The 27,079-nt window shown below is 37.9% G+C and overlaps 1 protein-coding gene and 1 pseudogene across 2 annotated transcripts in view; both read left to right on the top strand.

Annotated features, from left to right (window-relative positions):
- ENTPD1 (ectonucleoside triphosphate diphosphohydrolase 1) overlaps positions 1 to 27,079 on the top strand; it is a 111,033-nt gene that overhangs the window by 49,195 nt on the left and 34,759 nt on the right. For both annotated transcript variants that reach the window (XM_007478721.3, XM_007478720.3), the window contains exon 2: positions 20,138 to 20,265. In XM_007478721.3, coding sequence (XP_007478783.1) covers positions 20,138 to 20,265 — 128 coding nt within the window. The remainder of the gene's footprint in view (positions 1 to 20,137; positions 20,266 to 27,079) is intronic.
- Positions 20,284 to 27,033, top strand: LOC130454987 (nucleoside diphosphate kinase B-like; annotated as a pseudogene).

The following is a 27,079-nucleotide window of genomic DNA, read 5'->3' as shown; positions in this document are numbered from 1 at the left end:
CAGTACTGGTTCTAAGACAGAAAGCAAGGGTAGTTATTCTGGTTTTTGTTTTTAAGAAAATGACTACCTAAAAGAAAATGAAGCAAGAGATAAAATAATAAATAGTTAAGAAAAGAAAATGGCAAACATTTACCCAAGTAAGGACTCTCTAAAAACTAGAATAAACCAAACAGAAATCAATTACTCTATAAAATAGTGAGAATTTTTAAGGCAAAATTAATAATTGGAAAAAATAGAAGAAAACATAAAACCAAAACAACAGACCTGGAAGAGATCAAGAAAAGATAATTTGAGAATCATTGGACTCCCTGAAAATCATGTTTAAAAAAATCCATGTACTATATTTTAAGAATTCATAGATGAAAGCTGTCCCAATCTCTTAAAACCATAAAGCACTATATAGATATAAATAATCCACTGATCACCTCCTTCTTATCTTTCCAAAAGGAAAAGTACTAGGACTTCCTAGCTTCCACACCAAAGAAAAAACATATTGCAACGTAAGAGAAAGATGTAGTTCGAGTACAAAGGAACTATGATCAATATCACACAAGACATGGCAGCTTCTGAAAGGACAGCTTAAAATACAATATTTCTAATGGCAAAAAATAGAGACTTCCAACCAAGAACTTAACCTGCATAGTTAATTGTGATCCTAAAGGGGGAAAACAGAACTTTAAATGAATAGAGCAGAGGCTTCAAATATGCTGGCCCCATAACCTTCCTGTGAACCAGATTAAATCTAATTGGGAAATATTTAACAAGGTAAATAAAGATACAGTATCAATAACGTTACATTTTAAAACAAGTCAATATGTTGTCTCCAGGGTTACATATCTATGGCTTAGTGGTCTCCATCCTATTTGAATTTGGCACCACTGGAATAGAGGAATTGCAAAGACCTCTGTTGACAAAACTAGAGGTGAATAGGAACTTTGAAATACAAATACAAAAATGCCAGGAAACCTAGAAAGAAAGAAAATTAGAAGGTACTTATAGGACGATGTAGGGCTAATGAGGGAGTTAGATTAGAAAACTCCTTTCCAAACTGTCTAAACTGATCTCCTTGCTGTTCCTCATCTGTATTCTATCTCCATATGTTTGCATAGCCTGTCTCTCATCCCCCAAATCTACTCCCTTCTACCTCTGCCTCAAAGAATCCCTGGTTTGTTTCAAAATCCACCTCAAACACCACCTCCTACTTTAGGCTTTTTTAAATATATATACTCTCATTTGCTAGTGTCTTGCCACAACATTACCTTATATTTTGAATATTCCTCTATATGTTTACTTTGCCCACATATAGAATGTAAGCTCCCTTAGGGCAAGAACTGTTTCTTTTTTGTATTTGTTTCCTCAGTGGCTGGCACCCAGTAAGAACTTAATGAGTATTTGATGATGGATTGGTTGATTCTAGATCTAACCCTACAATCCAATAGTTCCCACTCTTAATGGGGGTGCATTGAAAAGGAGATGTCAGGTTATGGTCATAGGAATCACTGGCCAATGACAGGAGCCATCCCTCCCTAATTAATTCCTAACTTACTCATTAAGGAACAGGACTACAGAAGATGGCAGTTGAAGCCAGGCCTGATCTTGGTAATGACTTGTCCCCTTAGTTCTGAAGAAACCATTACAACTGCTCATGCCTTAGATATTCAGATTAGGACAGTACCATGTCTCTGTGGTTGACAGCTGGAGGTAGTGAGACCCACTCAAGATCCCACTTGGCTTTGGCATCAACAGGTGGTGTGGTTAAAAAGACTTCAAAACAAAAAAGATCTAAATTTCTGGGAAGCCGTCTGAATTTAGACAATTAGTCAGGCTTTTTCCAGGATACTTCCAATGTTTGGGGAAGGCCTTGAACTTTGGCAGGATCACTTTGGACTTCGGACTTTGACTTTGGACTCTCTGACTGATACCAGTTCACCCACTCATCTTATCCCTTCTATACTGGTGCCATAATTGCTCTGGGAACTCACTTAGGCTGGCCTTTAGGTCATTCTGTTCTCCCAGTTTGAATTGTTTACACAGCCTTCCCAACCTTCTTCCAGGTGAAGATTACACCATCTTGGAAATTCCTCTGGTTCCTGGCATTTGCTGGTCCTACCTCAAGCATAGCCCCCTAATATGAATCCAGAAGAACTCATAAACCTATAGTGTAGTTGGGGTTCCATCTTCTTCTGTGGAGGAGTGGTTGTAAGCCTCTGAAATTCCAGCCAACAAATCAACATTCCTTTTTATTAAGCACTTGTTTTATCCCAGGCTCTGTGCTTGGAGTTATGTTTACAAATACAAGCAGAAAGGCAGCCCTTGCCCTCAAGGAGCTTACATCTTAACAAGAATTGGTAACACAAAAAAGGGAATTTAAAAGGGAGTAAGGAGGAGAGATGAAGGTCTAGGGACTTGGTAAATTGTAGAGAAAATCTAAGAGTCAGAAATGCATCCTGTAGAGAGAGCAATGATATCATGTCTAGCCTGGGCATCCTACTTAAAATTGATGTTTAGCCAACTAGAAGCAGAGACTGCAGAGGGTACTTTGAATGGGAAATCCAGGGGTTCAGAGAGTTTCCAAGGTGAAAGAGGTTTCTGGGGCATTGTAAAGAAACACCAGGAGAGTCAAGAGTGCGACAAGGCGGAGTAGCCAGTTGGCTCAGTGAATTGAAAGGTCCTGGGATCAAATATGACTTCAGATACTTCCTAGCTCTGTGCCCTGAGCAAGTCATTTGACCCCTTACTGCCTAGCCCTTACTGCTCTTCTGTCTTAGAACCAATACACAGTACTGATTCTCATGTGGAAGGTAAGGGTTACCAAAAAAAAATCAGAATCAAAAAAGAATATAGTCTGGAATGAACCCTTTTCAGAGTTAAGAATCCAACAGATTTGTCTTATGAGTCTTTCCTGAGGGGTAGGCAGAGAGAATGGGGGAGGGAGAAGTGAAGTGGGAGCTTGAAGACAGAACAAGGACCCTGGCAGGAGATTATAATTTATAGAAGTAAGTCAGGACACAGCCTTGCCTTTTCAGGTTACAGAAAGAACCAGCTTATGAGATGGAATAAACTAGAAATCTGTTAATTGGTAAACAAACGCTTCTAAATGTCTGAGGCTTCTCCTGCTTTCTCCATAAAAGGCAGTGTTGAGCCAGGAGGGCAGGCAAGCTTTGGAAGTCATCTCAGCACTGTAATACAAAAGTTATCCACCAATTATTAATTCTCTATGCATTCATGTTTCGGATTTAGATAAGAAAGGGTTTTGGTAAGAAAGAGATTTATGCAGTAGAGTTTGGGGAGTTTTTTCTTTTTGCACTGATGTTGTTCAATTACTCATTCATTCAACAGATTGATTATATGCCCACTGTGTATATGCACTGCCCTGTGCTATGTGATGGGGAAGATACAAAAGTAAATTTGACTCAGTGTCAGCCCTCAAAGCTCTAACAATCTGGAGGAGATAAAACAGAAATTACAAGTTAGGTACATAAAAGCACCACAGTTAGATGAGGGGAGAGAGCACTTCCAGCTAGAGGGAATCAAGGGAGGCTTCATGAAAGAGAAAGATTTAAACTTGGTTGTAGAGAATGAGCAGGATATACAATAAGCAGTGAAAGTGGGTAGACAACAATCTATGAGCAGGTCACAGAATAAGCAAAGGCATGGAGCTGGAAAAATACAGGACATACTTAGGAGTGTCCCATAGTACAGTTTTGCTGAAGCATAAAAGTAAATAAGCCCTTTCAAGATAGATCATTAGATCCCAGATCATTGAATTTTTTCACTTTCAGCCCATTTTCAAGTGTACAAGTCTAGAAGACCTTGAGAAGAATGGATCAGTTCCAGGATCATCCTGGAGCAAAGACTATCTAGGACAAACAGTGGTCCAGGGTAGGGCTCTTGAACCTACCCAATGTTCAGTCTCATCCCTAACTATAATCTAAACAGCCCTGAGTTAAAAAGAACTAGGCAAAGACCCTCTTGGCCTCACTGTATTCTTCTCCCTCTGGATTTACAAATTAAAAATGGAGCAGAAAAACTTTTGTTCTACTAAGTCAGCAAGTCTGTCAGCCAGCCACTTTTATGGAGCAGCTGCAATCTACAAAAGCCTAGGTTCTATGCAATACGTGTGTTTTGGGGTCAAGATTACAAGAATAAACTTTCCCTCCCTCAAGCAGCTTAAAATACAGGGGGGAAGCCAGTGAGGGAAAAGACCAAAGGACAGTTTTATAAAGTAGAATATGATCTATTAGCAGAGGGGAAATCTAGAGGTAAGCAAGGCAGGGAAGCTCCCTAAGCTGTGGCACATCGCTGGAGTCATGAATTATTATTATCAATATTCTGTACTTTTTAAAAGTAAATGTAAATATTTTAATACCAGAAAACTATGGGTTCTGTTCCACATAAATGTTTATTTGCCATAATCCAAGTTACTGTTCTATGTAAAGTCCTTCCTGGGGACACACAAAGGGGGTACAGTCCTTGGGTACACAAGTGTTTTGTTAGGCTTCTATTTGCTCATTCTAGACTTCTTGCTGGCTATAGGATCTCCAAATAGAAAACTCAATAAAATGGACAACTGTTGTCTAATACCAGCCATTCAAATGAATGAATGAAATGCACTTATTCAGAACTTATAGGTCAAGCACTGTGCTAAGCACTAGGAATTCAGATACAAAGGACCCTCAAAAAGCTTAAATGCTAGGAGATGGATATAATACTTATGTATACCTACTTGGAAACACCCCCAGTTTCCATCCAACAAGTTGAGTCATGAGGGCATGACTACCCTAGGTTCAAGGTACTCTTCTGGGTCCTCATTCCTAAAACTATATATCATAAACCTCTATTGATGTATTCATCCTTAATAGTCAGCCATTTGACAAAAGTAAGTCAAAGAAAGGCATTTAACCAAAATGTAACAGCTTGAACAACAATCCCTATATAAACCTGGGATAGGATCTCCAACAGATATGCATTCTCAGTGGGAAACAATAATTGGACTTATCCTCAATTTTTCCTTCCTTCCTTCCTTCCTTCCTTCCTTCCTTCCTTCCTTCCTTCCTTCCTTCCTTCCTTCCTTCCTTCCTTCCTTCCTTCCTTTTCCTTTCTTTCATTATATGTTAATACAATTTTAAATAATATTTTTATGACATTTTCCAATTCATGTTCTCTCCCTGCCTCCCAGCATTCTCCCCTCTCCAAAATGGCAAGTAATTTGATATAGGTTGTACATGTGCTGTTATACAATACATATTTTTATATTCATCATATTGTGAAACAAGACACATATTGCTTACATTAGAGAAAAGTTCAAGAAGGAAACAAAGTATGGTATTCTTCAGTAAAGAATGGTATACTTCAATCTACATTCAGATTCCATCAGTGGTGGTGGATTGCCTTTTTCATCATGAGTCCCTTGGAGTTATCCTGTATCCTTGTACTTTTGATAATAATTGAGTCATTCACAGTTATTTATCATACTCTGTTGCTGTTACTGCATACGTTCTCCTGCTTATGCTCACTTCACTTTGCATCACTTTACATGTCATTCCAGGTTTTTTTGTGATTATCTTGTCATTTCTTATGGCACAATAGTACTCCATTACAGTTCTACATAACAGCTTGTTCAATCATCCCCCAATTGATAGATACCCCTTCAATTTTCATTCTTTGATACTATCAATATTTTTTGCAGTTAGATCCTTTCCCCCTATCTTCAATACCTTTAAGACAGGGGTCCCCAAATTACAACCTGTGGGCCACATGCGGCCCCCTGAGGCCATGTATCCAGCCCCTATCACACTTCCGGAAGGGTCACCTCTTTTGTTGGTGGTCAATGAGAGGAGCACTGTATGTGGCGGTGTGCAAAGTGTGGCATCGCTCACATACAATACTACTTCTTGTGACAGAATCCTTTGTGTGGCACCTTAGAACAAGACACCATGCAAAGGATTATGTGGCTGCACAATGGAAGACGTCCCCATGGTGAACGGTGATCTGATGGAGGGGATTCTGTACTGTGTATACTGCTGCCCGGTTAGGGTTAGGGTTAGGTTTTTATAGTCTGGCCCTCCAACAGTCTGAGGGACAGTGAACTGGCCCCCTGTGTAAAACGTTTGGGGACCTCTGCTTTAGGATATAGTCTTACTAGTGGTATTTCTGGGTCAAAGGAATGTACATTGTGGTGATCCTTTGGGTATGATTCCAAATTGTTTTCCACAATAGTTGTGCCAGCTAACAGTTCCACCAACAATATATAGGTGTCCTAATATTTCCACATTCCCTCCAACATTTGTCATTTTTCTTTTTTTGTCATATTAGCCAGATTAATAGGTCTGAGGTGATAACTCAGAGTTATTTTAATTTGCATTTTTCTAATTAATAGTGATTTGGAGCATTTTTTTTTCAAAAACTAAAGATAGTTTTAATTTTTTCATCTGAGAATTGCCTGTTTATAGTCTTTTACTATTTGTCAAATCAAGAATGCTTTGTAATCTTATAAATTTATCTCAATTCTTTATATATTTGAGAAATAGAGCCTTTGTCAGAGAAACTTGGTATAAAGATGTTTTCCCAGTTATTTGTCTACAAATCTTGGTTGCTTTGGTTATGTTCGAGCAAAACTTTTAAAATTTAATGTAGTCAAAGTTATCTATTTTATATCTTGTAATTTCCCTTATGTTTTGTTTGGATATAAATTCTTCTCTTATCCATAGGTCTGACAAATACACTATTTTATACTCTCCTAATTTGTGTATGGTATCCCTCTTTATTAAAAAAAAAACATTAGCTTCAGTCTTAGAATCAATACTAAGTATTGGTTCCAAGGCAGAAGAGCAGTAAGGGGTAGGAAACTGGGCTTTTAAGTGACTTGTCTAGGGTCACATAGCTAGAAAGTGTCTGAGGTCATATTTGGACTCAGGACCTCCCATCTCCAGGCCTGGCTCTCTATACACTGAGCCACCTAGTTGCCTTTCCTCCTTTATTTCTAAATCATGTGTTCGTTTTGACTACACCTTGGAATAAGGTGTGAGGTATTAGTCTGTGCTTAGTTTCTGTCATACTGTTTTCTAATTTTCTCAGCTGTTTTCATTGAATAGTGAATTCTTCTCAAAGCTTGGATCTTTGGGTTTGTCAAACACAAGGTTATGATGGTCATTTACTTTTGTGCTCATGCCACTTTCATGGGTGAAGTATCTGTTGGACAGATTATTATGGGCATTCACCTCTCCATGGTTTGACTTTGGGCAAAAGGTAAAAGAGTGATTCCCTCAGGGTTCTTCCTTTATAGCTGTCTTCTTTCTTGGATGCTAGGGCTCCTCCTTCAACTCAATCTAGGCTAGCATATTTTTGTTTTTAATATTGAGACAAGAGAAATAGCTTATCTACCCTTATTATCACTGTGTTTCCTGTGTGATGTTAGTTGCCTTAATCAATTGTCAAGGTTATATAATCCTCTCAAGTCACTTCTTTATGCCTCCTAAAGAAGAAAGGAAATGTGAACATAACAAAAATGTGTAAGGGGAACAACATGCTTTATAATCTTTAATTGGGTTATTTAGAAGGTGACCCTCTCAAAATTCAACTGCTTCTAAAGAACTGAATTGCCATTTCAAATCTTGCAGCCTTTATAATCTGTGAATGTATTACTTAGGGTGATCATTCATTGTCTAAAAAAGGGAAAAGACTGTGAAATAGGCTTTGGCCCACACTCTAACACATGAAGGGAATGGTGGCCAGGGAAGCATGTTTTGGTTTGGAAAGTTAGAGGGATGGTAGGTGGAACCATGGAGTTCCAGAGATAGACCATTTTCAGAAGCAATCATTATATTGGTTTGATTACTGTGTCCAGAGCAATTGATTGAAAGTGGTGGTGGTGGTGATGGCAGGATAGGTAGTAAAGAAATGGATGATAGGATGGACTGGGAAGTAATCCCGGGTATTTCCAAGATCCTCAACATCCCTGGCATTTCCAGGATGATATTGTTATAGAAAGGAAAGGAAGAAATAGAATTGTCACTGCATGAAAAAAATTTATCTATTAAAAGTAATCTATATGAAGGTTTTCCACAGGAAAATATAAACTTCTTGAGGTCAGGGACTTTTTCCATTTTGTTTTTATATCTTTAACATCTTAGCACAGTGCCTTACACATAGTAGATGCTTAGTAAATGCTTAATGGATTTGATTAGAGAATAATCCAATTCCTGTGCCAGAGAGAGCTCTGTGGTGGTCTGGAGGTGGAGGATAAAGGGAGAAGGGAGACTAGAGCAAAGTTAGAGATGCTGCTGTGATCTTAAACCTGGGGGATGCAGAGGACATCAGTTTCTATTAAGGCGGTTCCTCAAAATAAAGGCCAATTATTTCATCTAGGGGATTTTTACTCCCATCGTTTCTGCTAGCTTTGTGGTCATGTAAACACAGGGGAAAATTCAGTATGTGTTGCACAGATGTTTGATTTGCAGTAAGTGTTTTGTTTTCCTAAAGATTTAGGAGCTTCATTCCAGATGTGACCAATTTAATATCTGCAACCAACTTGAAGATAACCAATTCAACAGGAACAAAAATAGAGGGTTGGAAGCAAATTGAGACACCATCCATTCCAAACCCTTCATTTATAGTTAAGGAAACTAAGGTCCAGAGAGGGAAATAACTTGCCCCAAGTGACTTAGCTCTATTACAATGTCTTTCCCTGGGTCTGGAGAAAAGCAAAACTACCACTTTTTTCCACTGGAAAGCCATTATATCTGTCAGTACTCAAATCTACTATTAATTTAATAAAATTACAACAGCAAGATAATGTGATTTCTTTCCTATCTGAAGTCTAGGGTAGAAAAACAACACAGAGAACACCCTGTGGGTTAAAGAAAAGGAAAAAAAAATGGATTTTCCCAACTAACTTTAAGTCAATTCAACAAGCATTTATTAAACTTTCTTACAAGTTGCTAAATATGCATGTAGCAATGGTTCCTTCTACCAGTTATGGTGGCTTCTCATTTTCTTGCTCTGACTATAGTTAATGACCCTCAAAAATAATTGCCTGCAAAAAATATTTCATTTCCCTCAGTTTTGTCTCTTTAGGATATGTCTTCAATCTTTCAATAGATTTGTGATCTCATCAATGAGGGGATTACCTACAATGATGCAGATTATGGTCCTTCCATGCCTTTCTATCTTGTATGAATCTTTTCCATGTTTTCCCATAAATCCATCACAAAGGGTCCACTCAACATACTAGGGTCCTTCCCCCAGATCTCTTGGCATAGCTTAGAAAGCAATGGGGCACAAAAAATATCCATCAGTTTTACCTCATCCCATTGACAAGCTTATCCTATCTCTTTTTCTGGTCTTACTTCTCTTAGACAATTACCCTTGGGCCTCTTCCTTTGTTTCATTCTTCTTTAATAATACATCATCACCTAATAATGCCAATATGTATATTTTCTTTCAAATGACATGCAATTTCTATTCTTTGGAACCCATGGCATTCTGTGAATTTTAACTACATAGTATCACTGAAAAAATAATGCTATAATGATGAGCCTTTGTTCAGGGAAAGACTCAAGATCATTAAAAACACCATATAATTTCCCAAATGCAATTTAGTTTGTTCTCTTCTTCCTACTTAATTCTGTATCCAGTTAATTATCTACATGCAGCATCTGTCTAAGCCATATTTATCAATGGGCCAGCTCTGTGGGCTGTCCATTGAACCTCAGGAAACCACCACATTTGAACTTTAAACAACATGGTCCCCATTGTACTATGAAAGGAAGTAGATCTGACACACAAGAGAAAAAGGCAAAAAGTGCAGCTACACTAGACCAAGTCTACATAAAATTAGATTCTTATTAATGCTGGAAGTGATAGAATTTTAGGGACTGAGGGATTATTTCTCAGGAAAGTCAAGAGATATGTTATTGCTATTGAAAAAAGTTATCTAGAAAATAACTGTGTATTTCTTCTTTTTCATCCCCTGATGAAGGTATGGGAAAAGATGAGATAATCCTTAAATGTTATTCTACAACAAAACACAATTGGATGAAAGGTCCAAATAATACAAGGTGTATTTATTGCTTGTTGACCACATAAAGAGTATTTAATTAAGGAAAAATCACCTTGCTCTACCAAATACATTTGCACAAAAAGTCACCTACTCTTGCAACATACTTTATTCTCAATTTCACCTTCTAAATTCCTTAATTTGGGGGGGTGGCAACTGGGTAGCTGGGTAGCTCAGTGGATTGAGAGCCAGGCCTAGAGATGGGAGGTCCTGGGTTCAAATCTGACCTCAGATACTTGCCAGCTGTGTGACCCTGGGCAAGTCACTTAACCCCCATTGCCTAGCCTATACCACTCTTCTGCCTTGGAGCCAATACAAAGTATTGATTCTAAGGTGGAAGGTAAGGGCTTTAAAAAAATAAATTCCTTCATTTTCTTTAAAATTCAGGTGATTATTCCTCTATGAAATCTCCCCTGATATCTCTCTAACTAGTATTTTCTTCCTCCTCAAATTTTTCTATAGCATGTTATTATATAATGTCTCTTTTACCACTTTCTGCCTATATATTTTCCTTATCCCTAAGACAATACAAGTTTGTTGAGGACAAGAACAATTTTATTTTTTGTCTTTTTACCTCTAGTAGTTGCCAGTATTTGTTCTGCACAAGAGATGCTAAATAATTGTTTGTTAAACTTAATGAGGAGATCATTGGTTTGCTAAACCTGAATCTTTCAGATCTACTAGTGTAACAATCCTTTAATTGAGGCAATTAGCCATGCAATTTTAAAAAAGAACATTGGATATTGCACTTGGGCCTCTGGATATTTCAGTTATTTAGATAATTAGTGCATAGTTCAGATAATTGCCTCAAGTTCCTGTTGGAAGCAACCTTCCTGATATCAAAATGTCAGAGTGGAAATTAGTAGGTGTGTGTTTGTGTGTGTGTGAAGTGGGGGTGGGCAGAGGCAACATTCAGGAAGAGTTTCCCCATAATAAACCTTAACTGAAGTTGTCAAGATATGAAGTAAGACTGGAAGCAATGAGCGAATTCACTAAGGTTCAGAGAGGTTAAGTGATTGTCCAAAGTTATACACCCAAAGGGACATAGTAAGTAGTAGAGTCTAGATTTGAACTCAGGCTCTCTGATTCCAAATTCCATACTTTCCTTTCTGCCCTATCTAGTTCAACCTCCCTTCTACCTTCACATCCTTATATTACAGATTAGGAAACGGTGTGCAGGGATTGTAAAGATTCCTAGGCAGTCAGTTTCAGAGTTGAGATTTGTCCTCAGGTCTTCTGAGAAAAAAAAAATCTAGTTTTTCCCATTGTATCATAAGTGTCTGCCTTATTTTCCAGTTCCAGATTCAATGCTTTCTCCTACAGTGCTTCATCAATTGAAAGAGAATGAAATCTTATAGATAATGGACACTGACTGAACAAAAACAGTTACTTTAGCTTCCCCCCACCCTTGTATAAATTGTGGAAACTTGGGAGGGCAGAGCCTGGAGCATTCACTGGGTCCCAGACTGATTCCCCTTCCTCTGGTTAGGGAGATCAATGGTGGGAATTGACAAGGGACCTTATCTCTGTTACAAGACATATAGCCTTTGGCATAATCCAATGTAAATCTTGGACTATTTTAAGGGTTTTGTTGAACTATGATCTTCCTGTTGGTCATGCTAATGAAAAGAAGAAGAAGAAGAAGAAAGGATATTTTATATGGTCTGAAATGTAGCCTGTGGCTAGTCTAATAGGAGTGGGGTAAATGGGAAAAAATATAAGCCATATTGTTTGCTGACAGTAACTAATGAGTAAATTCTATCATTTGGAAAAGAACAAGGAACAGACATTCTTTTGTATGGTGACAGCTATGAAGACAAAACTGAAAATACCAAAGAAATTATATCATGGCTAAGATGAGCAAATGGGCAATGTTTTCTCTTAAGATTCATGAGATCATAGATCTAGAGTTGGAAGAGCCCTTAGGGAAACTCAGAATCTACCAACTCCAACCCATTCATTTTGCAGATGAAGAAATGCAGACCAAAGGAAGTTAAATGATTTGTTCAATATCACATAGGTAGTAAGAGGTGGGAATTTGATCCTAAGTCCTTAATCCTTCCCACAGAATGTCCCATGCTCCAAAACAATTCCTTTTTTCTTTAGCCAATGATCTTTCCACTGTACTGTAATTTTTATTTTTTTTATTATTAATAGAATTTATCCAGAAATGTCCCAGTCCCTCCTTGACTTGCTCCAACACAGAAGGCATCATCCAGGAAGCAGACATGTTCAGACAAATTATGTCTTTCATGTTTCCATCTTTTAGTTCACTCTGGAGATAGCATACACCATTTATTCTTCAAGAATTAAATCTGTAGCTCTCTATCACATTCCTTTGGTTCTACTCACTTTGTGTTCATTATCCTATGTAGTTCTTTCCAGATTTTACTAAAACCATCCTGCTCATCATTTCTTATGGTACAGTAGTATTCCATCACAATCATATACCATGATTTGTTTAGCCATTCTCCAGTTGATGGACATCCTCGCCATTTCTAGTTCTTTGCCAGCACAAAGAGAGCTGCTATAATATTTTCGAACACATAGGTTATTTTCCTTTTCTCCTGATCTTCTCAAGAAACAAACCCAGCTATGGTATATACACAGTTTTATGATACTCTAGGCATAATTCCAAATTGTTCTCCAAAATGGCTGGATCAGTTCACAACTCCACCAAAAGTGTATTAGTGTCCCCATTTCTCCACATCCCCTCCAACATTTGTCATTTGACCCTTTTCTCATTTTAGCCAATCTGATGGGTGAGAGATGATATCTCAGCATGGTTTTAGTCTACATTTCTTTCATCAGTAGTGATTAAGAGCACTTTACTCTTTACTTTATTTTCTTTACTATAATATAATTAACGAATATCAAAAGTGCATGTTAAGATAGAAGTGGAAGGAAATAAGCATTTATTAAGAGCCTACTATGTGCCAGGTGCTAGCTATGTACTATATAGATACTGTCTCATTTGATTCTTATGACAAACTAATGAGGTAAGTGCTATTATGAGAGGTATTCAGAGGTTAAGAGACTTATCCAGTGCTACTCTATCATTATTGTTGTTTATCCTTCATTTTTTAAGAAGACCAATAGCATCATGAGGCAATGTCTCAACTGGTGTGTGAATTGGATTTTAGTGAGGCAGAGTTGGGTAAAGCCATCAAATGTAGAAAATGTCTTAGATCCTTTCAGTGGGGGAACAACACATACAAAGAGAAGTAAATAGGAGGTAAATTCTTTGGAGGCAGCTTGGTGGCATGATGGATAGAGCATTAGGCCTGGAGTCAAGAAGAACTGAGTTCAAATTCATCCTCAGACACTTTCTAGCTGGGTGACCCTAGACAAGTCACTTAATATTCTCTACCTCAGTTTCTTTATGTGTAAAATTATCTGGTGATGGAAATAGCAAATCATTCCAGTATCTTTGCTAGGAAAACACAAAATGGGATCAGGAAGAGTCAGATATAACTGAAGAAGAACAAAAATTCTTTTGAAGGGGTGAACTAGAATAGACTTATATAGAAGATGGTGCCTGAGCTGAGCCTTGAAAGAAATTAGTGATTCTAAACAACAGAAATGAGGAAGGAGTTATGTTACAGATGTGGAAATTGGGGTGCAAGGTATAGACAGTCTAAATACCCAGTGATGGGGAATAGAATATTGTATTATGGGAACAGTAACAGCCAGTTTGTCTGATATGTAGAATGTATGAAAGGGAATAAGATATAATTTGCCTAGAAAAGATTGTCTGGATCCAGATCATGAAGGGTTTCACATTATGAACAGAGGAGTATGGATTTTGCCCTTATAAGCAATAAGGAGCCACTAGTTTCCTATAGAGACAAGTGACAGGGTCAAACTTATGGTTTAAGCTTATCATTTTCTCAGCCCTGTGGATGATGAATGGGATAAGGGGAGGGACTGGAGACAAGGAGGTCAATAAGGAAGTTGTTGCAGTTGAGAGATGATAAAGACTTGAACTAGGGTCATGGTCGCATGAATGGAGAGAAGGAACCAATTGGAAGAAATGCTGGAGAGGTAAAACCAATAATATTTGGCAGCTGATTGGAGATGGAGAGAGGGATATTGAAAAAGGGTCAAGAATCAAGGATGACTGCAAATAAGGAATGGAGCCTAAAACAGTTTCATTAAAATGCATCTAAAGAACTAAGGAAGAACTTGGATCTGATCTCAGGCTGTTCCTCAGTCATTAGCTCCACAAAATGAACTCACAGTGGCATCCCAGTAGTGAAAGGTCTTGAGAAGAGTAATGGGGGAAAGAGGGAAGGATGGGTGCCTTCTTACTTTTTCCTGGTGGCTTGGCTCTAGGAGGTTGTTAGTATTGGAGTACCCAGTGGGCCTCATTGGATTCTGCCACTCTGCCACCACCTACATGGCATTCTTTGGTCTCTGCAGTCCCCAGCTTGCCTTAGGAACCCTCAAGGCTTGTCAGGGAACTGCTACTATTTCTTTGTCTTCTTACCTCCATAACCAAAATACCCTCTTTCTCTCTCACAATTCTTTCTCCCAGTGATCTCTTTTCCCGCCTTTTTAAAATGTACCTATCTTCTTGTTTAAAACATGGGTAGCAGAGTAGAGGAGAAGGAAGGGAGGGAGAGAATTTGAGGTGCAATACCCTTTGGAAAATATTGGAAACTTTTATTATATGTAGTTGGGGGAAAATAAAATTTAATCTATAAAATTTAATCCTAAATGTACCTGTCTTCCAGGACTTTGTTTCTACTCATGAATCAGAGGAGCAAAATTGCAAAACTGATTGATTGTTGATTGAATGATAGTTAAGAGTTTCAGTAATTACAGCATTAATCATTGTAACTAGTTTCTAGAAGCTTAGATTTAGAACTATTTTGTACAGGACTTGGTAGTATGATGATTCACAGAGCAAACCTGTCTCTTGAGGGAGATAAAGAAAATGAATGGAGGATGACTCAACCTGGTTGGAAGGTGGGTTTTCCTAGCACTGGGTTTCTCTTGTATAGGGAGTAGAGGAGTGAGGATTTTCCAGAGAATTTCAACTAATTCTATGTTTTCCCTGTTACCATGGACTTTGCAAGACCTCCTTTTACAAGTTAGCATAATTATGGACCAATCATAGTCTTAGTTTAATTTGAATCACTAGGTCTTACATAACCAAACATATACAAACTATAAAAAGCTGTACTGATAAGGTGGGCCGTTGACTTCTCCAAGTCTCTATATTTTTTGTTTCTGTGATATTACCTATTCACCTCATCTTTTGCCATCTTCTTTTCCTTTTTTTCTTCAATCTTCCCCAACATCAAAGTCTTTTCCAAAGAGTCCCATTCTCATTATATGGCCAAAGTTTGAAGTTTCTGTTTCAATATTTGACCTTCCAGTAAATTGTCTGAATTAATTTTTTAAGTATTGACTGGCTTGATCTTCTTGCTGTCTAAAAGACTCTCAAAAGTCTTCTCCAACACCACAATTCAAAATCATAGATTCTGTGTTGCTCAGCTTTCCTTAAAATTCCATTCTCACAGCTTTATGTTTCTATTGGAAAAACCATAGCTTTGGCCATACAGATCTTTGTTGGCAAGATGATATCTCTCCTTTTTTGTATGCTGTCCGGATTTTCCATAGCTTTTCTTCCAAGAAGCCATTGTCTTTTAATTTCATGATTAAGTCAAGAATATAAAATCAGACACAGCTTTCCGTTCTTTTCCCTTTGTTTGCCAAGAAGTGATGGGACCAGCTGCTAAAATTTTATTTTTTTATGTTAGGCTTCAAACCAACTTCTACACTCTCCTCTTTTACTGTCATCAAGAAGCTTCTTAATTCTTCTCTTTCTTCCATCAAAATGGTGTCATCTGCCCATCTGAGATTGTTGATTTTTCTCTTACTAATCTTAATTCCAGCTTTTGATTCATCCAGTCTGCATGATATACTCTGAATATAAGTTAAATAAGATGATGAGATAGAGCTTTGTTATACTCCTTTTTCAATTAAACTAATCAATTGTTCCAAGTTCAGTTCTAACTGTTGCTTCTTGATATTCATATAAATTCCTTAGGAGACAAGTAAGATGATGTGGTGCTCCCAATTCTTTGAGGACTTGCAACATTTTCTTATCCACTGTGTGGATAGTCAAAGGCTTTATTGTAGTCAATGAAGCAGAATTAGATGTTTTTTTCTAGAACCCCCTTCTTTCTCCATAATCAAGAGAATATAGGAAATTTAGTCTCTAGTTACTCAGCTTCTTTCAAAACTAACCTGCTCTTCTTGGTTCTTATGTTGGTGAAGCGCTGTTTGGGGAATCTTAAACACATACCTTGCTGGCATGAGTTAAAAAAAAGTAAAAATGGATTCATGATTCAGAAATAAAGGATAAAACCATAAACAAATCAAAGGAGCATAGAATAAATAATTTGTTTGTCATACCTAAGGATAAGGGAAGACATAGAGAACATTATGAGATGTAAAATAGATAGTTTTGACTACATTAAATTAAAAGGTTTTGCACAAACAAAATTAATGAGACCAAGGTCAGAAAGCAAGTAAGAAACTGGGGAAAAAATCTTTATATCAAGTATCTCTGACAAAGGCCTCATTTCTCAAATATATAGAGAACTGAATCAAAATTATAAGAATACAAAGTATTCCTCAATTGACAAGTGGTCAGAGAATATTAATAGGGAATTCTCAGATAAAAATTAAAATTTTCTTTAGTCATATGAAAAAATGCTCCAAATCACTATTAATTAGAGAAATGTACATTAAAACAACTGATGTATCACCTCATACCTATCAGTCTGGCTAATGTGATAAAATTTGGAGGGGATGTGAAAAAATTAGGACACTAATACACTGTTGGTAGAGCTGTTGACTGATATAACCTTTCTGGAAAGCAATTTGGAAACATGCCAAAGGGCCATAAAATTGTGCATACCTTTTGACCCAGAAGATATATAAGATGGGGAAAAAAAGGATCAACTTGTACAAAAATATTTATAGCAGCTCTTTTTGTGATAGCAAAGAACTGTAAACTGAAAGGATGTCCATCATGAGGAGAATGGCTGAACAAGTTGTATATTGTATAATAACATGTATATATGTATATTATATATATGTGTGTGTGTATAAATATATAAAACCTATATCATATCACATAATTTGCCATCTTGAGGGTGGGGAGTAGTGGAAAGGAGAGAGAACATGGATAGTAAAATATCAGAAAACAATTATTTAAAATTGCACTGAAATTGAAATCTAAATTGAAATTGAAAATTGCATTGTGTAATATGGAAAAACAAAACAACCCTCTTCCCTTACCTCTCCTTCCTATTCTCTGGGATTCTGCATTTAGCTGGGTCTGTCTTTTCCTTTTCTATTTTCCTTTTGCTTTCCTTCTTTCCTTAGCTTTTTGTAGAATCTTATCAGAAAGCCATTTTGCTTTTTTTTTTTTTTAACCCTTACCTTCTGTCTTGGAGTCAATATTGTGTATTGGCTCCAAGGCAGAAGAGTGGTAAGGGCTAGGCAATGGGGGTCAAGTGACTTGCCCAGGGTCACACAGCTGGGAAGTGTCTGAGGCCAGATTTGAATCTAGGACCTCCCATCTCTAGGCCTGACTCTTAATCCACTGAGCCATCCAGCTGCCCCCCCCCCCATTTTGCTTTCTTGCAAAGGTTTAACTCTGCCTCAGCTTACATTTTATATGATCTCTAGTCTTGGACTCTTTGTGTTTGAAATGAAATTGGAGTTACTAGAAATGTTTGAATAAAAAAGCAACACAGTGTATATCATAGTACCTGGAATAGGTAATGTAAGAAAATGATAGTCAAAGAGTAGACCTTTTAGGGGAATTTCCCTAAGTCTTTGAGGGGGCAGGTATAACCAGTGTTTGATCTTGCCTGTAAGGATGGCTCTCCTCAGTTTCTTTCTTCTTTGCAGTCCTACTTTCTCTTTGTCCTTTTCCTAGTTGTCCCTGGATTATTGAGTATCTTTATTCCTTTCTCTTCCCTGCAGATCCTACAAATCTCTCCACTGAATCTTCAGTTTCTGGTTTTGCACTGGTATGAATCAATCTGAAAGCTCATCCTGTTAGTGTCACTGTCTTTTATCCAAGGAGTTTTCATAATTAATCCAAAAGCTTTGATCAATGGGTTGGCGGAGACTTACTCTGAGTGGCATAGGGTAACTTGATTGAGACTTTTCCATCTATTCTACATTTCATATCTACCTAGTTTTTTATACATTATCTGCACCATTAGGATGTGATCTCCCTAAAAATGAGGACAGAACTTTTTGCCTTTCTTTGTATGTCCAGTCCTTAGTACAGTGTCTGGCACATACTAGATGTTTAATGTAGGATACCAGGTATATTAGCATCTTGAAGGTATGATTGGTGTATTGATATTGTATTTTGTGTGTCATATACCAGATTCCTGGTCATGTTACTTATTGATTATTGTATTTCCAAAACTTCATTCCAAAGGACAAAAGAATTCCTGAGCAGGACATTATTTGCCACAGGGTCCTAGCTCACACCTTATTAAGACTGCATTTCCTACCAACTCACATATTTGATTAACCTCCTCCTCTTTGATTACATGATTGTCAACTGAGCCAGTGTTAAAACCTATGCCATGTCCCATGTTCATTAGCTACCTCTCACTCCACATTCCTAAACTCTCCAATAAAAGTTTGAGGACCTGTGTAGAGCCCTCTCTCAATTCCATCTGAGGAGCAAGCACAATGGAGGCCATATTTTTTAACTCCTTGTTTCTGAGTCTTTATTCCTTTGTCTCTCTCTTTCTCTCCTCTATCCATTTCCCCTCAGTTTCCGATCTCCTTCTCAGGTGCCCACTCATGAAAATATTAATATGTAATTGTAGGAGGCAACATTTAATAAATATTTATTGGTGGATTGATTGATAACTATGAAATATATGAGAAGCCTAGAAGAAGACCTTCTCCTCATATTGGGTACATCCTCTTTGAAGGATTAATGGGGGGGCAGAAATGGACATAGTAAAATACTAACCATTGATATTCATATTATTACTCTTAAGTTTGAAAACTGCTTTCTTTATTGACATTATCTCATTAGAGCCTTATGCTAATTGTGGAAGCTTGGTGCTATGGGTATTATTGGTTCCATTTTGTAGATCAAGAAACTAAAGCTCAGACTGGCTGTGCATGGTCACTTATCTAGAGTTCAGACACAGGTCTTCTTGACTCCCAGACTTGCAATCTGCCACAGTGGTTTCTAAATGTTTTTGGAACCTCTTTCAACAATAACAATAAAACTATATTGTGAAACCCCTAGGGTAATTTAACATGACCTTATATTCTTTTAGATTTATTCATTAAGTCTACAAAAGCTACATTGTTAACTTTTGCCCTCTCCAAAATGCTCTGACTTAATTTTATATGTTATAATTATGAAACATAGTATTTTACTCTACTTTGAATTATGAAAATCTATGAATAATATTTCAAACATACACATGGTTGTTGGCAGAGAAGAGAAATTTATTTATAATGTAATTAGGCAATTATTTATTGTTTCAGGCTCCATTAAAGAATTTTTAGCACAAACCCGTTGGACTATCAATTCAAATCCCCTAAGGAGTTTGTGAGCCACTAAATCAGAACCATTGTACTATGCTTTGTGGCAAATCAATCAGTGAGTCAATAAACATTTATTAATTAAACTCAAGGATAACAAAGCACAGATGAGCTGTGACCTACATGGATCAGGGGAGCACCTCTATTGTTGCCATTACAAGCCTGTTATATGATATCTGACCTTGTATTATAATTGTTTCATGGGTGTGAGTCCTCTTTTAACTGGTGGGTAGAGACTCTTAACTTGAGGGTAGAGACTGACTCTCATATTTTGGTCTCTTCCTCATTCCTGAATTTAGTGCATTGTGGGGCATGTGGCAGACACTGTAAATACTTGCTGATTGAACAGTGGCTGGGTCTATCTTTTACCATTCTTCGAATTCTCAGAGCTTAGCATAGTGCCTGGTACATAGTAGGGGCTTTGTAAATGTTTATTGATCAGCTATCATTTGCTTTTGGTTACAGGTACTAAACCAAAGAGATGTGGATCCAAAAATATCCTGGTCATCCTTGCATTCTTATTTTTCTTGGCTGTGATTGCTTTAATCACAGTGGGACTAACCCAGAATAAGCCACTGCCAAAAAATATTAAGGTAAGTCAAAGAATTGATGACAACTTAGAGAGTAAATTAACTTGCCCTGTCCATTCCAGTTCTCTTTGTGTCCCCATGAAGCCTCTTATAGTCAGAAGTGTGATGGTAAATGTTTAGCATATAGCTTTCAGATTTAAGGACTCTGATCAGTGTAATAACTAGCCATAATTCTAAAGGACTATGCTACCCACTTTCTGGCAGAGTGGCAATATACTAAAAATATAGAACGAGACATTTTTTGACATGTGATTGTGGGAATTTTTTTTGCCAGACTATGCATATTTATTACTAGGGTGAATTTATTAAAAGGGGAAATTACAGTTTCCCCTATGGGAAAAGACAAAATGTAAGTGAAAGAAAATGTCTATTCATTGAAATGTTACAGATTTTTAATTTCCTTCTAAGAACTTAAAAATTTCTAGAAATGTATTTAATCATGTAACTTTGGAAAACTTTCGTGGAAATTTGTTATTACATATAATTGGTAAAATAAAATATCTTTTCAAATAGAAATTTATTTAGTTTTCTAGTTTCATTTGTTGCCACACAGAAGGACAGAAATAGATAACAGTTCATAGGTCCGAGTTTTGGCTAGCTCTCTGTCACATCTTGGATATGTTCTCCAGATATATAGAATTTGCAATATTAAGTCTTCACCTTGTTAATCAAGGGTCCTCAGGAAGGTGCTACTAACAGCCATCTTCTGTCTATTCATTTTGGGAAACAGAATAGCATTTCTGCTACCTGCTAATGCCAGGGAGTCTTCTTTTGTATGGCTGGAAGTTTTCTTCCTATATGTCTGAGAACACTCTTTATGAGAAAGCTTTATATCTATTTTATAGAACCAATGGTGTAACTCCTTGTCTTCTCTGGGTAACTGTCTTCCATCTTGGAATCTTCTTGTTCTTGGCTTCTTTGTTCCCTAAGAAGGATTCATCCTCTCTTATAAGTCAGAGCAAAGAGAGGTATCCTTTTAAGGTCTTTACAGTGACGTGGCTAAGAGAAAGACCAGCCTGGACTTGGAACTGATGGAACTGGTGATAATGTCAAGCAGGAAATGAAGCTTAACACATGGACAGCAGGTCACTGTAACATACCACTCAATGGGTGAAGCTCAGATTCCTCCAGCTGCCTGTGCCACCACTTCAACTGTACCAGCCTAAAATTCCATGGATCATGGCCAACACCAAGCATACCTTCATTGCCATCCAGCTGGACAGCATCCAGTGGGGCCAGTGGGGTCTGGTAGGGACATCATCAAGCATTTTGAGCACAAAGGATTCTGCCTTGTGGCCATGAAGTTCTGTGGGGACTCAGAGAAACATTTGAATCAACATTTTGTAAACCTGAAGAACAGGTCATTTCCCCCTCTGGCTTGTGAAATGCATAAACTCTGGACCTGTGTGGCCATAGTCTGGGAGGTCTTGAATGCGGTGAAGACAGGCAGAATGATGCTGGGGCAGACCAACTCAAAGGATTCCAAACCAGGCACCATTCGTGGGGACATCTGCATTCAAGTCAGCAGGAATATCATGTGTGGCAGTGATTCTGTAAAAAGTGCTGAGAAGGAAATCAATCTGTCATGAGGTGTTAGAGGTGAACCCCCAGGGTTCGGGAAGGATACCTTTTGCAAGAATGCAAGACTCCAAAACTTAGCTTCAAAATAAATAGAAAGATTTATTAATTCAGAAAGTAATGTTGAATCTGGCCAAGAGGATAGTACAGGTGGAACAGCAAGATGAAAGGCTGCTCCCAGAATCCATCAATTCTGGGCATTATATACTTTTTACAACAGTGGGGACATGATGTGTCATGGTGTGGAGATGATTCTAGAGTGGTAAACATTCAGGCATTCAGTGGAGAAGGGAGGTTTGTTCATCTGACTGGGGTCTGCCTGAAGACCCTCATAGTTTAGGGGACAGATGGATGCTTGAGATATGGCCCAGTGGTATTGAGGTGTAGCCTGGCGGTGCATCTGTATACCATCTCAAATCTAAAGGACGATCCAAAGATGATAATAATCTCAGGGTCTTGTAGAAGTTATCAGATGTTCTTGGGTTAGGAGCCACAAGGATAGAAGGAAGCAAAGGAGTTTCCCTGCTTACAGGGTTTTAGGGGTACAATGCCCATGCCAAGTCTATGGCTTAAGCCTAAAGAACTGACTGACTATAAGTCTTGTGCTCATGACTGAGTCTGTGAATAAGAATTTTTAAAGTGCATACAGGCTGGACCTACTTTTTTTTAGGAAATGCAGTATTGTGTGTTATGTCTTCAACACTGAGTGTGAGTGAGCATGTGCATGCACAAGTGTGTATGAATATTTCCATCCCTGAATCCATACCAGGAGATTGACGGGAATTAGAATCATGATTTTCTAAAACACTCCTTTAACTCTGTTCAATAAAGCCTTGGAAATTAAAAAGAAACAAACAACAAAAAAGCCACAACATGCCACTCAGTGACTTTAGTGCTTGGTTCCTAATTAAATTAGAGGGGCACCACAGTACAGTGGACTGAACACTGGACTTGGAGTCAGAGAAAGTAGTGACTTATATTCCCCCTATGACCCTCACCAGTTTTGTTTGCTGAGCAAGCCTTGTAATTTCTTCTTCTGTAAGTTAGGGGTAATAATAACACTAAACTCACCAGTTATTGTGAAGATCAAAAGAGAACCTCTTCATAACATATAAATATGAACTAGTGTTACTTTTATTCTACTTAACAGGTTGTTGTTGTTTTTTCTGCTCCACTTGGAAACTCCCTATTTCCATCTCTCTTTCCCAAAGCTTTTGGGTCTGAATTGTATTTGGAAAATGTTTGTTTTAAAATCTTAGCCTTGTCCATTCGGAGTGCCAAACTTTTTTTTGAACCATTAGAAAGTCCTACACAGTACCACTGACAGAAAAGAATTCTCCCTCCATTTCCAGGCACCCAGTTTCCAGCCACAATGCCGTTCCTGGGAGGTTGACTGCTAGGTTTGACTTCTCCATATTTGTTTGAATTAAATTCCTCTCCGCCTTTCTGGACTGCCTTGTCCAATGAGTGTTACAAACAGGGACTCTGCTGTGAACATTTCACTAGAGATATTCCCGGTGCTGGCACTCTCTGAGATGTGCATCTGGTGTTCAGGGTTCATGGAATTTCCCAGCAGTTTCACTTCAAAAACTGGATCAAAGGATGGTCTTCAGATGAGAAAGATTTTGTGGTTTGATGTCTTAATGGAGTACTTGGAAAGATCAGTTCTGATTTTATGATCCAGACTTTTATATAATCCTATATCTTTTTTTAAAATTACGTTTCTAATGTTTTCTAGTTGGCAATAAGGAACACTTTGGCCTTGTTTTCAAAGAGGACCCAGCATTATCACCTTATAAAAAGATCCCCCTAAACTTAAGAATTAGCAGGTCCGTCCAGTGGTTCCCTAAGGGTAAAAATGGTTTGTTTATAGACCACTAAAGTAATATTTTAAAAAACCAACTGCTTATAAAACCATTAGAATTGCTGAAACTGTCAGATGGAGCTGCAGGAGTGATTGTTAAAAGAGCAGAGGCTTAAAAAAAAGATTTTAGGGCTCATAAAAACAATGGATCTAAGAGGAGCCTTTTCTGTTGTTTTTCTTGTTATTGTATTTAGAGATATTGGTGAAGATTTTATATTAATGAGGCACCCACCCCCCAGTACTGTGCTGCATATGCATAAATGTTTATTGTGTATATGTAGTTTGACCTCTCTCATTTTATAGATTAAGGAAACTGAGGTCTAGTTAAGTGAAGTATCTTGTTCAAAGTTCTACAGTAACAGAAATAGACCCAGAAAAATCCAGACCTCTTTCTTTGCTCCTTTTAGAATGTTCTTTCCATCATAAGCCCAAAATATGAAGATTTGAATTATAACTCAGAATAAGGGGAAAATCTGTCTTTTAAGAGAAAAGAGAGTTTTAAGAGAAAAATGTCTATTCCTTCTCCTTAGGTTTCTCTAAAATCTCACTTTCCTCTTTGATAAAAGTCTATCTCTGTTCATTCTGGTCTTTCTTGACAAGGCTTCTTGTTCTAGTTTCTCTGTGCAGGTATAGAGACAAAGCTGGTTTTCTTTAGGTTCTCCCCTCTAAATTGTTCTTCTCTGATGCCCTAAATTTATCTGTCAATAAGGTGAGCCCTCTTTCATGCCTGGGATTTTCTTCCCTGCTTTCTCTTGGGTGTGGAACATGTCATGCCATCTTCATTTGAAGAGTCCATTTGGGACTTTTCTACCAGTAGCAATGCAATGACCCAGGACAGTCCAGAGGAACTTAGGAGAAAGAACTCTATCCTCATCCAGAGAAAAAACTGTGGAACCAGAAATGCATTAGAAAAATATATGATGGACCATGTAGGGTCCATAAGGATATGATTGGGGTTTTGATGTTAAAGAATCACTCTACTGCAAATATGAATAACATGGAAATAGCTTTTGAACAATGATACCTGTATAACCCAGTGGAATGGCTTGAAGACTTTGGGAAGGGGGAGGAAAAAGTGGGGGTAGGGTGGATCATGAATCATGTAACCATGGAAAAATATCCTAAATGAAAATTAAAAAAAAAGAAGAGTCCATTTGGACTATGATGGGCATGCAAAGTCTCAGTCTTTTGGACTGGAATGTTAAAAAAGGTGAGACATGAGAAGACTTTTTGAGATTGATATATATGATATGTATAAGATTCTTTGACCCATTTCTGGAATGATACTGCCAGTGGTATTATGATGGTATACTAGAGGGTGGTAAATAACTATATTTTCTTACAATAATTTCTCATATATTTGCTTCTTGGGATAATACTTATGTCAGCAGCTTCTTTTTACATGAAGGGCTTGGGTACATTTGGGGGACCTTTAGTTTCTTCTTTCTGTTACTCCCCACACAGATGGAACCTTGGAACATAGGTAGTTCCCAAAGGATAGCCATCAATTCACTTATTTGACTTATTACCTTCTACCCTGGTAGTATCTGATGAGGATATCAGTGTATAGCACTCTGCCAAAGGATGCCCCTCAATCCTCCTTAAAAGCATGCAGGATCACAAGGCATTAAACAAAGTACAGATTTTAATTACAATAAAGAACACAGAAAGATTTCATACTCAAGCCCTAGACAGTAAAGAAAACTCCTTTTCCTTTCTGGTAGGTCTTTTCCTCCCCAAAGACCTATAAAGTCTTCTCAAAATAGTACTATTCAGGATATTCCTCCCTGCCCCAAGAGTAAAGAACTTGGGATTGCCAAAGACTCAAGCTATATGCTATACATCATTTCCTTTGGGGAAGAGCATGTCACAAGGAGAAAGAATTCAGGTTTCACAAAGGAGTCAAGAGACCTTATACACCTATTTGGAAATCAGCCCTAAAATAATGATTTTCAGAGCCATTTGATACTTGGAGAAAGAGCCAAGGACTCCATGATATCCAGAAGGGGAAGAGGAAGGATCATTTTGTGTCTATCAGTCTGTTTTCCTTGTCCTATGAGCATTCCTTTGGGAGGCCTTCATGAAAACTGACCCAGGTTTTGGAATGCATTTATGTATGCTGAGTTCATGCTTCAAGGTCAGTAAAGAATGTGTCTCTGATTCATACTTTCTAAGATCACTTCTCCCCACAGTCCTTTCACAGAAGATGCTTGAGAAAAAAAAATTGAGGGCTAATAGTGATTTTTGAGGAGCCTGACACTCTCATCCTTTCTCCCTCTCCTCTTGATATTGCTTTAGTTTCCTTGTATCTGTCTATTTGTTTTCTCCTCCCCTCCTTTATTTCCCTCCATCTGTATTCATCTCTTTCCCATTTCCAATTTATCTTTTTTCTTTCCCTTTCTTTTTTAAACCCTTACCTTCTGTCTTGGAGTCAATATTGTGTATTGGCTCCAAGGCAGAAGAGTGGTAAGGGCTAGGCAATGGGGGTCAAGTGACTTGCCCAGGGTCACACAGCTAGGTAGTGTCTGAGGCCGGATTTGAACCTAGGACCTCCCATCTCTAGGCCTGGCTCTCGATCCACTGAGCCACCCAGCTGCCCCCCCCCTTTGTTTTTTTATTGTCCATAATATAGGGATTTTTTTTTAGACCAGACCTATGATTTTATTGATATCAGGAACTCCTAATGAGGAAATTCCCTCTACCAATGAATATCAGCAATGATGTTTGCTATCTCAGAGAGTTACCTATGGAAAATGGAATAGGGAATAATTGTTGCCCACAAAGTTTTGCTCTTGTCTCATCATGGTGTGGAGTTGCCTGTGGAATCTACAAAAGTTCTCTCAAGGGTAGCAAACTCTGGCCTGGCCCATCAAAGAGCTGGAAAGAATAGGCCTGGTGACAGATGGTATGTCTTGTGGTTTGAAAGCCAGCTTAGCTCATCCAGAGACAATCTACAAGACAGTTGGCTACCAGTGACAAATTTCTTCAACCACAGTAACTCATAAAATCCATCTGCTAAGGCAAAAAGGGGCTGGGATCTGCACTGACGGAACAAAGCCTCACACTAATGAAATGGTCGTTTCTTGAAGCATGATAATGGAAATGAGACTTGTTTTAAGATATCTTTTGTATCTCGAGTACACTTTCACAGTCCTAGTAAATACAAAATCAGATGAGACTCTCTCACTTTTATGAGACAAAAACAACCAATCTAAAACAATTAAAAAAAATTTTTTAACTTTGAAAGAGGCAGCATGGTATTGTGGTTAGAACCCTAGACCTGGAGTCACTGAAATCTGAATTTGAATCTTGCCTCAAATACCTACTAGTTGGATAATTCTCTGGGCAGCTACATGGTGCAATAGATAGAGTGGT

The sequence above is a fragment of the Monodelphis domestica genome, chromosome 1, assembly GCF_027887165.1.
Source record: "Monodelphis domestica isolate mMonDom1 chromosome 1, mMonDom1.pri, whole genome shotgun sequence".
NCBI lineage: Eukaryota > Metazoa > Chordata > Mammalia > Didelphimorphia > Didelphidae > Monodelphis > Monodelphis domestica.
This window is presented reverse-complemented; position numbering and strand designations above follow the sequence as displayed.